This window comes from Pantherophis guttatus, chromosome 9, assembly GCF_059756535.1.
Source record: "Pantherophis guttatus breed Tessera chromosome 9, ASM5975653v1, whole genome shotgun sequence".
Taxonomy (NCBI): domain Eukaryota; kingdom Metazoa; phylum Chordata; class Lepidosauria; order Squamata; family Colubridae; genus Pantherophis; species Pantherophis guttatus.
Window position 1 is genome coordinate 23,024,276 of NC_142071.1, and position 12,821 is coordinate 23,037,096.

General features: G+C 43.8%; 1 protein-coding gene across 1 annotated transcript; it reads right to left on the minus strand.

Moving 5' to 3' along the window:
- Positions 1–3,211: 3,211 nt before the first annotated feature.
- LOC148112502 (uncharacterized) lies at positions 3,212–4,283 on the minus strand. The gene is made up of 2 exons (XM_087875865.1): positions 4,050–4,283; positions 3,212–3,767 (listed from the first exon to the last, which is right to left on the minus strand). The coding sequence occupies exons 1-2, from the start codon at positions 4,072–4,074 to the stop codon at positions 3,478–3,480; spliced, it is 315 nt and encodes a 104-aa protein (XP_087731991.1). The 5' UTR covers positions 4,075–4,283; the 3' UTR covers positions 3,212–3,477.
- Between the last annotated feature and the right edge of the window lie 8,538 nt (positions 4,284–12,821).

The following is a 12,821-nucleotide window of genomic DNA, read 5'->3' on the forward strand; positions in this document are numbered from 1 at the left end:
ATACTTCCCCTGGAGTGAGATGGGAATGGAGATTTTGCAGTATCCTACCTCTGGAGTGGGGTGGGGATGGAGATTTTGCAGTATCCTTCCCTTGCCACGCCCACCAGGCCACGCCCACCAAGCCACACCACGCCCATTAAGCCACGCCCCCAGAACCGGTAGTAAAAAAAATTGTATTTCACCACTGGAAAAAAGTGTGTCTTATACTCCAAAAAATACAGTAACTTTGGGCAAAAATATTCTATTCCAATAATACTAGGCAAATGTTCTAAGAACTGTTCAGTTTTTAATTCCTTAATTTGAAATAGAGGCCCTGAATGTTCTAAATTCAGAGCACACCTAACTAAGGAGCATATTCCTAAATTCTTGGCATTGCAGAGATGACCTCCTTCCCAGAGAAATGCAGGGACTTTCTCAGACGGCATTGGGGAAAAAAGAATAACTAATTTTTCCATAAATCTTCCAGAGAATTCACAGGGGCTGTGTTCCTGTCAGATATTTACCCAGAAAAAAACGATGTTTTACTGAATATCCTGGCTTTACATGACATACTGAACGAGCTCAATATAGAGACCATAAGCTAGCTCACAAGCTGAATGTTACCCCCCACTCACCAATGTGTAAAATGTGGCTGGGAAATTTGTGGATCATCCTGTAGCATGAATGCTGGTTTCCATTATAATGTTGTTCTCCCAACATCATTGTTTATTCGTTCAGAAATAAACTTGCTTTTATTATCCAACCCGGCATTGCAAAGTAAAAGTATCTGAACTAACCGGATGAATTGATTCAGATAGAACAGCAAGGATATTCAATATTGGTCAGAAAGTCATAGTGGTATCACATTGGTCCCAACTGTTTTTTTTTTTTTTTAAATCTGTATCAACTAAAAATAACCAGGTGATACGTGTTCTCATGTGGTTTCCTTCCTCCCTCCCTCCCTCCCTCCATCCCTTCCCTTCCCTTCCCTTCTCCTTCCTTCCTTCCTTCCTTTCTTCCTTCCTTCCTTCCTTCCTTCCTCCCTCCCTCCCTCCCTCCCCTTCCCTTCTCCTCCCTCCCTCCCTCCCTCGCTCCCTTCCTTCCTTCCTTCCTTCCTTCCTTTCTTCCTTCCTAACTTCCTTCTTAACTTCCTCCCACCTTCCCTTCCCTTCCCTTCTCCTTCCTTCCTCCCTCCCTCCCTTCCCTTCTCCTTCCTTCCTAACTTCCTCCCCCCCTTCCCTTCCTTCCCTTTTCCTTCTTTCCTCCCTCCCTCCCCTTCTCCTTCCTTCCTTCCTAACTTCCTTCCTTCCTTCCTAACTTCCTTCTTAACTTCCTCCCTCCTTCCCTTCCCTTCCCCTTCCTCCCTCCCTCCCTCCCTCTCTTCCCTTCTCCTTTCTTCCTTCCTTCCTAACTTCCTTCCTTCCTAGCTTCTTAACTTCCTCCCTTCCCTTCCCTTCCCTTCCCTTCCCTTCCCTTCCCTTCCCTTCCCTTCCCTTCCCTTCCCCTTCCTTCCTTCCTTCCTTCCTTCCTCCCTCCCTCCCTCCCTCCCCTTCCCTTCTCCTCCCTCCCTCCCTCCCTCCCTTCCTTCCTTCCTTCCTTCCTTCCTAACTTCCTTCTTAACTTCCTCCCACCTTCCCTTCCCTTCCCTTCTCCTTCCTTCCTCCCTCCCTCCCTTCCCTTCTCCTTCCTTCCTAACTTCCTCCCCCCTTCCCTTCCTTCCCTTTTCCTTCTTTCCTCCCTCCCTCCCTCCCCTTCTCCTTCCTTCCTTCCTAACTTCCTTCCTTCCTTCCTAACTTCCTTCTTAACTTCCTCCCTCCTTCCCTTCCCTTCCCCTTCCTCCCTCCCTCCCTCTCTTCCCTTCTCCTTTCTTCCTTCCTTCCTAACTTCCTTCCTTCCTAACTTCTTAACTTCCTCCCTTCCCTTCCCTTCCCTTCCCTTCCCTTCCCTTCCCTTCCCTTCCCTTCCCTTCCCTTCCCTTCCCTTCCCTTCCCTTCCCCTTCCTTCCTTCCTTCCTTCCTTCCTTCCTTCCTTCCTTCCTTCCTTCCTTCCTTCCTTTTGCACTCTGTCTGGTGAAATCATTTTCCACAAGCATTTGTATCAGAAAAATGTGTTTGGATTTTATTAATCAGGATATATGAATGCCAGAAAAACTAGGAACTGAGTCATACTTCAAGACTTTCTAACAGGGAATTTTGGTGTATATAAGCAGTAGTGTTGGGGACACTGTAGCTCAGTGGTTAAGATGCTGAGCTTGTCAATCAAAAGGTTGGCAGTTCAGCGGTTCGAATCCCTAGTGCCGCGTAACGGGGTGAGCTCCCATTATTTGTCCCAGCTTCTGCCAACCTAGCAGTTCGAAAGCACGTAAAAAATGCAAGTAGAAAAATAGGAACCACCTTTGGTGGGAAGGTAACAGCGTTCCGTGCGCCTTTGGCATTTAGTCATGCTGGCCACATGACCATGGAGACATCTTCAGACAGCACTGGCTCTTCGGCTTTGAAACAGAGATGAGCACTGCCCCCTAGAGTCGGGAATGACTAGCACATATGTGCGAGGGGAACCTTTACCTTTAAGCCATAGTGTTAGCCCTTAAACCAGATGGACAAGGAGAAAAAATAGCATGTAATCATGATTTAAAACTTAAGCACGTATGCCTTGCTGGAATAAACCCCTGGCCCGTCTAATACAGCAAGGCAGCTCCAATCTTATGGGCCCCATCTCTCAAAATTACCCCTAATTTGCAAATGTTGCAGATCTGAGCCCTCTGGCTAGGTGGCTCAGTGGCTAAGACGCTGAACTTGTCGATCAGAAAGGTCGGCAGTTTGGCAGCCCGAATCCCTGGTATAGGTCTCCTGTGTGAGCAGGGGGTTGGACTAGTTGACCTCCAAGGTCCCTTCCAACTCTGTTACTGTTACTGTTTGACCTCTTCTTCCTTTTAACGTCTGCTTCGACAAGGGACAGCAACCTGGCACCTTCCAGATGTTTAAACTTGAAATATCCTCAGCTTGGTCAGCATGGCAAATAACAAGGGACCTAGGAGAGTTATTGTCCAGAACATCTGGAGAACATCAGGTTGCCCATCCATAGAAAACTTACATGAAAAGGAAGTTTGGGGGGTTTTATTAGAAGAATGTCCTTCATTTAAAACCCCAGCCAGCTTCTCTTCTGATTCTGTGGATTAATAATACTTCTATTCTGCCCCAGCTACGGACCCAAAGAACACAGCACACATAAAGTCTGTACAAACCTTAGTTTACTAAATAAACCAGTATTTTACAACAATGGCTGTTAATTAACTGCATTAATAGCCGCCAAGAATTCAAAGAATAATAATTGAAAGCTTACTGTGGTTGGCAGAATGTCCAGAAGCAATTTGCAGGAAGCTGATAAGATAAGCAAGACAAGACACGAAGGTATGTGAACAAAGTTGTTCCCTGCAAATTGCTTCAGTCGGTGTTCCTCCTTAAATAGGCTAAGGGAGTGACCAATTAGCCCCAAGCCTTACTCTTGAGGAGGCCTCCTCCTGAGCAGCCACTCCTGCCTTTTAACAGCTCTGCGCGCTCGTGCATCGAGAAGAGGCTCCTCCTCTTCTTCCTCTTCACTTAAGGGAGCTTCTGGAGGTTCTGAAGGTCCTGGCTGAATCCCCACCCCTGGCACCACATCTTCTCCAGCCTCCTCATTGTCCGACTTGAGTGCCAGCTGCACAGGCTGCTGGCGCAGCACCACACCAGCCTCCTCACTATCGGAATCAGCTACCAGCTGCACAGGCCGCTGACGGGCCACAACAACTTCTAAAAAACAAAACAAAACACACACATACACAGAGTTATCCTTTCCCACGCCTGAATAAGTTTAAAGCGGATAAAATACAGTGTTTAATGCTCAGCTCTCAAATCCAGCTGCCCAGCAAGCCGCGACAGACTTGAAACATAACCAAAGTCCTGTAAAAAAAATGTATGCAGCGGCTGACAGTCAACGGGATGATTATTCTCAGAACCTGCTATCAAGTTGCTAGGAAAACCACTTATTTCTTTGACTGACAAAAGCTTCTGGTCTTTGCTAGGTTGTGTTACCTGCAGGCTGCTGTCTTGGCAGCATCTCTGCCTCCCAATTGACTAAAAGCCCTTCACACGATGCATTTGATAGTCCTGCCAACTAGACGTCAAGATTCTGGCAGTTCTTTTAAAGATGTTGTCTTCTCCATTTGTGTGTGTGTGTGTTTGTTTGTGTGTGTGTGTGTGTTTGACCCGCCCCCGAAGCACTGCTGAACGTCAAACGTTGCTGCTAAGAAGAATAGAAGGAGGCAGAGCTCTTTTCAATTTGCTTTATTAAAATATTTTTATACGACTTTCCCCCAATACTTCAAAAATGTTTTACATCAAAAAAAAGAAAGAAATGTATACCCGGCACATAAGCGAATGGCTTCAATCTAAAGATGTCGCTGCAGATACCAAAATCCAATTTTACAATAATAATTTTTTTTAAAAAAAAAAACCCAGATGAAACGGAAAGGTTTATGCTCTGAAGAGATAATTAAAGTCAGACTTGTAACTGTTTCAGGAAAAGGTTCAATTTTTGAAGAGTGGGGAATAATATTGAGAAGACATCTGGCTTCCAGCTATTACCTACCCAAATGCCATAATTGCATATTTTTGAATCCCAACCTGGATCACAAGATCTCATTTAAATTTAAGATCCAATGGGTAGTTATAGTTGATCAAAGTATTAATAGTGATAACATGGAAGAGAGCAGGCTCTGTTGGAATTCGCTGACCTCAACTAGCTCAATCATCAAAACTCCAAACATCTTGGCCAATGATTTAAGGTGCTAGGAGTTGCAGTTCAACAACATTACAGATACAGATTGACAGAGTTGGAAGGGACAACTTGTAGGTCTTCTAGCCCAACCCCCCGCCCAAGCAGGAGACCCTACACCATTTTTGACAGATGGCAGTCCAGTCTCTTCTTGAAAGCTTCTTACTCCTTACCATGTTCTTATTCCTTCTATGGAAGCGACTGGTTTAGGCAGAACCAGTGACTTTTTACCATTCATGGAGTAATGAGGTTGCAAACCATGTAAAACTTCAAAATGCAACTCAACAAAAGGGGATCACGTGATCCCAGGATACTGCAACTGTCATAAGTATGAGTCAGTTGCCAAGCATCTGAATTTTGATCAAGTGACCCTGGCGATGCTGCAATGGTCGTAAGTGTGAAAAAAATGGTCATAAGTCACTTTTTCCAGTGCCTTTGTAACTTCAAACTGTCATGGACCTGGAGTGTTTGTGAACATGATTGTAGGCTGAGTCCTCTCTTGACACCACCCCCAGTGTTCTGTCCCCACTACACGTTAGTCTGTGTGCAACTCGACATGCAGCTAAACCAGTGGTAGGTTGCTAGCGGTTCACCCCAGTTCAGGCAAACCGGTAGCGACGGGCACGCGCCCACAAGCAAACTGATAGCGACGGGTTTGAAACCCGCCCCTGAACTAAACCCACCTATTCTCCAATAAAACAGACGGTTGTTCTGCCCCAGCTACAGACCCCAAAGAACGCAGCACACACCAAGTCCGTACAAACCTTAGTTTACTAATTAAGGACTACTAATCAGCTTTCTTAGTACTTGTTCAAACAGAAGTACAGTTTAAATTAGTCTTTTCTGAACAAGGGTTGTTAATTTAACTTCATTAACTGCCAACAAGAATCCAAAGAATAATAACTCAATTCTGAGACACAGTATTTCAGATAACGATAATCTTACTGTGGTTGACAGAATGCCCAGAAGCAATTTGCAGGAAAACTGACAAGAGAGAAACAAGAGCCGAATCAAACGTTTCTGGAATCAAGACGCGAAGGAATATGAATGAAGTTGTTTCCTGCAAATTACATCAGTCGTCGTCCTTCCTTAAATAGGATAAGGGAGTGGCCAATTAGCCCCAAGCCTTACTCTTGAGGAGGCCTCCTCCTGAGGAGCCACTCCTGCCTTTTAACAGCTCTGTGCGCTCGTGCATCGAGAAAAGGCTTCTCCTCTTCTTCCTCTTCACTTATGGGAGCTTCTGGAGGTTCTGAAGGCCCTGGCTGAATCCCCGCCTCCGGCACCACATCTTCTCCAGCCTCCTCACTGTCTGACTCGAGCGCCAGCTGCACAGGCTGCTGGCACAGCACCACACCAGCCTCCTCGCTGTCGGAATCAGATACTAACTGCACAGGCCGCAGACAGGCCACAATAACGGTGTGCGTAGATCTGTGCTTCTGCCTTCTCCAAATGCTAAAAGAAATGGAGCCTGGCTTCCCAGCGTGCACTTGTTTTGAGAGTGCAGGCTGATGGGTAATAGAGTGGAGTCAGCTTCAAACAATATACTTGGTATTTGTCTCTCCGGCCACTAGATGGGGTTAGAGAGCAACAACACTATATAAAGATTGTATGTTGGGGCATATTTGTCTCTCCAGCCACTAGATGGGGCTAGAGATCATATGTTGGGGCATATTTGTCTCTCCAGCCACTAGATGGGGATAGAGAGCAACAACAGTATATAAAGATTGTATGTTGGGACATAACACCCAGGTTCTGCCTTTTCTTCTGCTACATCACTGCACTTACAAAAACTATGGTAGAAACCAAGAACACCTGCCTAAAAGAGAAAGAGAGGATCTTCCTACTAATTTATTTATTTAAATTGATTTATATGGACACCCATCTCACAACTGTGACTCTGGATCGGGGGTGAAATGCTCTGAAGTCTGCTACTGGTTCGCTTCGCGCGTGAATGTAAGGTACGCAGCAAAACACTCACTTTGCATGCAGGCGCACGCAGGCGCTGCCATGCAGCACTGAAAAGGGAGGATTAAGAAGCCTTTTCTGAGTCTGCAAAGGTAAGTAGAACAGCGAGTGGGGGAATAGCTGTACCGCACGATTTATATTCACTAGAAAGCAGGATTTCCTGCTTTCTAGCGAATATAAATCACGCGGCACAGCTGATCGTTGCACAGCTGATTGTTGGGAATTTATTTTTAGTACCGGTTCGGGCGAACCAGTCTGAACCAGTAGCATTTCATCCCTGCTCTGGATGCATAAGACAGGGTTTTTAAAAAATTTTTTACAATGAATTAAAGGGCAAATTGACTATCAAAAATACCACACACCAGTTGGTTGGGATGAATAATTCTCCTGAGCATTGTCTCCAAGGGTCAAAGACAGAAGAAGGACTTCCTAGAAATCCAGTCCAGTCCTCAAGCATCACAACTTAAGTCCAGGATAATTATGGGGGTATAAGGTGGAAGTCTTTTCTTGGTCACTGTCATAAACTTGCAAATTATTCCTTTCTGCGAGGGTTTCCAGTGAATCATGAAAAAGTGTAAGCCCTGGAACATGGTAATTGCTGTTGTACAGACCATAAATTCCTTTAATACGCTGTTTTTACGCAACTCTTCACAAAATGTCATTTTTTTTTCCTATGCAGCTGAGTTCTAAAATATTAGTTTAAAAAACCCTGCATTCCTCAAGCCTTCCCTATAGTTTTCCAGATTCTGAGCAAACTCAGACAAAGTTTTCTAACCAAGAACAATGGGCAGTAATCCAGTAACATCTGTTAATAATGTCTGATTTGGCAGGTCCTCCGTGATGGATTTCCTTAAACATTCCTTATCCGGGGATCTGCCAGGTGTTTCACCTGATCAGAGAAGCGCTCCATAAGTCCATCAGTCAAATAGGTTTCTCTCTGCCAGAGCATAGCCATTGACTTCGATACATCATTTTTCCTTTATTTATTTTGTTTGAGGATGTCTGAGGAAAGCTGCTGGAAGTGACCCAGAAGAGATTAAAATCAGAAATTGAGATCATAAGAAAAAGATTGGGCATAGAAAGTCCTAAAAGTGCTTTTTTTCAAGAGGCAACTGGATTTTCTGGTTTTTCTTTGAAGACTTCTCAGCTTCTTCAGTTCTGACTGGATAGGGGGGAATGGAAGATTCACCGTATTTTTCCGAGTATAAGATGCACCTTTTTCTCCCATAAAAGAGGGTGAAAATCTGGGTGCCACTTATACTCCGAATGTAGCCTCACCCAGCTTCTCAGATGGAAGTTTCAGGTTGCTTGCTTAAGAAAGAAAAGAAGCACATTCTGTTTTGGAAAGCTGGCTATTTGCCATCATCTTGAGAGGATTTTCTAGAAATGGAGATGGTGATTATATTCATCCTACAGCGGGAAAACTGCCCTCCTTTTTTCCATTGCTCTGAAACCTCATCTATATCAGTCCCTGAACCAATAAATGTTAATACTACAGAGCATATTAGGAATAGATAACATTCCAATGACAGCACATGTACAAAATATTTATAAAATCTCAAATTGCAAATCAGTTCATGAACAAATCTCACGTTAAATTGGAATGCTCAGGAAATGAAAAGCTTGCTGACGTCACCCCAGACTTATTTTGTTTATAAATAGGATTTCACTTCTTAGTCTAAATCAGGGGTGTCAAACTCAATTTCATTGAGGGCTGCATCAGGATTGTGTTTGACTTCGAGGGGCCAGGGTGGGTGTGGCCAGGGTAGGCATGGCCATCTCGACGTCACTCGTGTCGGCCCGAATGCACTGCCAGCGAAAATGAGCTCCTGAGCTACATTTTCGGCTGCGACAGCCTCCTGCAGCCCTGTTAGCAAAAATGGCGCTCGAGAAGGCTACACAAGGCCCCCGTGGGCTCAGTTTTTGGCTGTGATGGCCTCCTGCAGCCCTCTGCCAGTGAAAACAGAACTCGGGAAGGCTGTGCGCAGCCGTTGGGGGGCTCTGTTTTTGGCTGCGACGGCCTCCTGCAACCCTCTGCCAGTGAAAATGAAGCTCCCAAGCTCTGTTTATGTTGGCAGAGGCACTGCAGGGTGGTCCTTCACTGTTTCCAGGGTGGCCCCACAGGCCAGATCTAATCACCCAGCTGGCCAGGTTCGGCCCCTGAGCCTTTTGTTTGACACCCGTGGTCTAAACTAAAGCTAGTATCAAGAGTGCTCCAATTTCCTATTTTTTAAAGTTAATTTTTCAAAGTTGATAACACAGTTCAGCTTCATCTCTTTTGTTCTTTCAAAGAGGGAAGAAACAGGATATCCACTCTGATATTACACTTTCTGTCAAACACAAAAGTGTATCTACCTCCAGACAACATTCATTCGTTCGTTCGTTTGTTTGTTGGTTTGAAAAGTTGATGTGGCCCAGAATGGATTTGCAGGTTCCAAGACTTAAATAAATAAATAAAATCTAAGAATGAGCACCGTGTCTACAGAGTTACTGAAGATCACGTATCTTTAAACTTGGCCAAAGTTCTCCAAGGAGAAGACTTGGGTTTGGTCTCGTCTGGAATTTGCATTGAGGTACAGATGTCTACAATTTCCAACTGATTTTACTAATGCTTAAACTGGACCTTTGGGGAAGATTGCATTTTTTTCTGAATGTTATGAGAAGAGCAAAAGAGACAAAATATATACATATATATAAATATGCACGTTTTGGTGTATTCAGGTCTTTTCCTGTGTAAGATTGAGAGTATTTTGGTGATGTTTCGATGAGGTCCCACTTGTCGAAACGTCACCAAGATACTCTCAATCTTACAGGGGAAAAGACCCGAATACACCAAAACTTGCATACCTCTACCCACGAAAATCTACAAATATATATGTATACATAGATATATATGTATATATACACAAATATATATATATATTCACAGGAAACAGAATGGAACAGACTTTTGATTGGAGACAATGGAACGTGGGAAGCAAAATTTGGCAGGCGCTGCAAGCAGACAGATTGCATTTCCTTGACACCATATTATTTGTTGCAAAGGGCGCTTCTGTGTAGTTTTAGTTTTTATAATCACATTCCGCCGTCAGTCTGTGCAAAATGTCTGTTTTCTTTATGCGCGCCGTGTTTATGTGCCCATGTTTCTCCAGAAACCTCAGAATAGTGTACAATGTCATTCCTTCTCCCTTTGTAGACACAGCAATCTTCTAAGTCAGGTTATGACTGCAAAACTGTTCCAGAAACTCATCCTAACGTTCTGGCCAGCACGTTACCAGAACTGAAAGCAACAGCTTGTGCGAAGACTCCAGAGTTAAAATAAGAGGTGGCAATTGCAAGCAGCTACCTGGAGCAAATCTGGCCTGCCTTACACACTCCAAAATTCATTGTGTGCACAAGTAGCAGTGAAATGAGAGTTTGTCTCCCCCAACCAAGCATGGTCAGGCAAGGTAGGTGAACACTCTGGGTCTCATCAACTAAACAATATCAGCTTGTACGATGCAGGAAGCACTCCTATTCTGTTGCAATAGCTACCCCCACAGAGATCTGTGTGACTCCCATCTTTACATTGTATGAAGCCTTCCCTCCCACCCCCGAAGAATGAAATATTTTGGGAAATATTAAAAAAGCAAAATAAAATATTTCCCCTAAAGGAGAAATGAAAAAAGCTTAAAGGAGATAGAAACCAGTCCCAGTCTCCCTGCCCCAAGCAGAAACTGAGGAGGCCAGCTTTTAGAGATGCAGATTTGGTAATCCATTCAGAAAGGCTGGGCCAGACAGATACTCCAGAGAAGCAACAAGCCAAAGGTTGACAAGATTAACACTTAGGATTTGCATTTCCCCTTTTGCCTATAGAGACAGCCATGATCCCTACATGACCCTATAGGAATCTGACAACAGCCAATAGAATATTAAAGGACATGTTCTTGCCCAGGAACAGGCAGCTCAAATACAACCCCATAGAAGGTATAAAATCCACTCACTCTCAACTCCATTTAGTCAGCTGTCCAGACTCACACGTGCTTGTTGGTTCTGCTTCATCAATAAATGGACGCTCTTTCCAATCAGCCTCCAGCCTCCATTTTGTCTCCAATGATTTTCTCGCGTCTTGGAACTGGATATTTCTTCCAACAACATGTTTTAGGAAACTATTAAAGTTTCCTAAAACTGTTGGTCCAGACCTTGGGGACAAGATAATCTTTTATACAGGTTACAACAGTTACAACTCCAATTACAACAGTTCCTTTAGTGGGTGGGCTACTTGAGGAATAAAGTAGGTGAGTTAGATTGTCCTTTTCTACTTGGTAAAAGTCAGAAATCAAAATAATTACATATGTTATGTCTAAAGGAGAAACAAGGAGGTCAACGTTAACAACCATGATACATGGTAAGAAATTTATAAAAAGCAAATTATTTGTAGGCTATTTAAATAGAAAATACCAAAAAGTAAAAAAATAAAAATGCAGGAAACATAGGAAGTACATAATTTGCACAGCTTTCCTATACCTAAAGTTTATCTATTACAAACTCTTTGATTCTTATTTTCTCCAGAGACACATCAAATTGCTTGCTCCTAATTTGCTTGCCTGTTATCTTGTTAACGTGAATTTGGTAGATGTTTGTAAAATTTGCTGTATTTTTTAAAAAAGAACTCTTGATAACAATAGCACTTAGGCTTATATATCGCTGCTTTATAGCCCTCTCAAAGTGGTTTACAGAGTCAGCATATTTGCCCCCAACAATCTGGGTCCTCATTTTACCGATCTCGGAAGGATGGAAGGCTGAGTCAACCTTGAGCCGGTCAGGATCGAACTCCTGGCAGTGGGCAGAGTTAGCCTGCAATACTGCATTCTAAGCACTGGGAGAGAAGGGAGGAAGGAAGGAAGGAAGGAAGGAAGGAAGGAAGGAAGGAAGGAAGGAAGGAAGGAAGCAAGCAAGCAAGCAAGCAAGCAAGCAAGCAAGCAAGCAATAGCACTTAGACTTGCATACTGCTTCACAGTGCTTTACAGCCCTCTCTAAACGGTTTACAGAGTCAGCCTCTTGCCCCCAACAATCTGGATCTCCATTTTATTGACCTCGGAAGCATGGAAGGCTGAGTCAACTTTGAGCCGGTCAGGATCGAACTCCTGGCAGTGGGCAGAGTTTGTCTGCAATACTGCATTCCAGCCGCTGTGCCACCATGACTCTTATGGTCTTTTTCCCCTTAAACTACCTACTCCTTGACCATGAGCTTCCATTTCTAAGGCTAGTAACTTCTTGTAGCTAGGGTACCAGGTCTTCTTCCATCATGCTTTGGGAGAGGCTATTTATAAGACCCATCTGCATAATCTAAAATTCAGATAAGAACGAAAAATGCCATTATGTTCCTGCGGACACTCATGCTAAAAACATAATTAACCATGGTTTATAGGATAAACTACAAATGGCTGAATTTCCAGAATGTAATGGTTAGGTTCTGATGCCTTAAGCCAAAATGAAACAAACCCCATTATGCTTCAGTGCAATTGTGTGAATGAGGATTATGAAGTATTTGAATTTTACCTCTTTGCCTATGGCAGGTCTTTTCGAAACAAATTGCTTTGATTCATCCTATTTTCATTATGCTAAGGAATTCCAGAATCTCCCCCCAACCCCACTTTTCACGCAATAACAATTCTTCCTTTGGCTCAGAGATGCTATAGCTATCCAGGGCACCTAAAAATTAACCCTGCATTTTTTAGACATGTCTTTTGGCACTGCCTTGCCAAAAGACATTAATTTGGACCGGGAGTGCTATTCAGCAGGTTCTGACAGGTTCTGGCAAACCGGCAGCGGAAATTTTTAAGTAGTTCGGAGAACTGGCAAATTCCACCTCTTGCTGGCCCCAGATTGGGGTGGGAATGGAGATTTTGCAGTATCCTTCTCCCAGGAGTGGGGAGGGAATGGGGATTTTGCAGTATCTTTCCCCCAGGAGTGGGGAGGGAATGGGGATTTTGCAGTAACCTTCTTCTGGAGTGAGGTGGGAATGGAGATTTTTAAAAAATTATTTATTTATTTTTATATTCCACCCTTCTCCGGAGACTCGG

What these genes read in the sequence shown, in the direction of transcription:
- LOC148112502 (XM_087875865.1), bottom strand. Translation starts at nt 4,074, where the DNA reads ATGCTGCCAAGACAGCAGCCTGCAG. An exon ending in GCCAAGACAGCAGCCTGCAG is followed by an intron (nt 3,768 to 4,049) that starts GTAACACAACCT and finishes TTTGTTTTTTAG; the next exon opens with AAGTTGTTGTGGCCCGTCAG.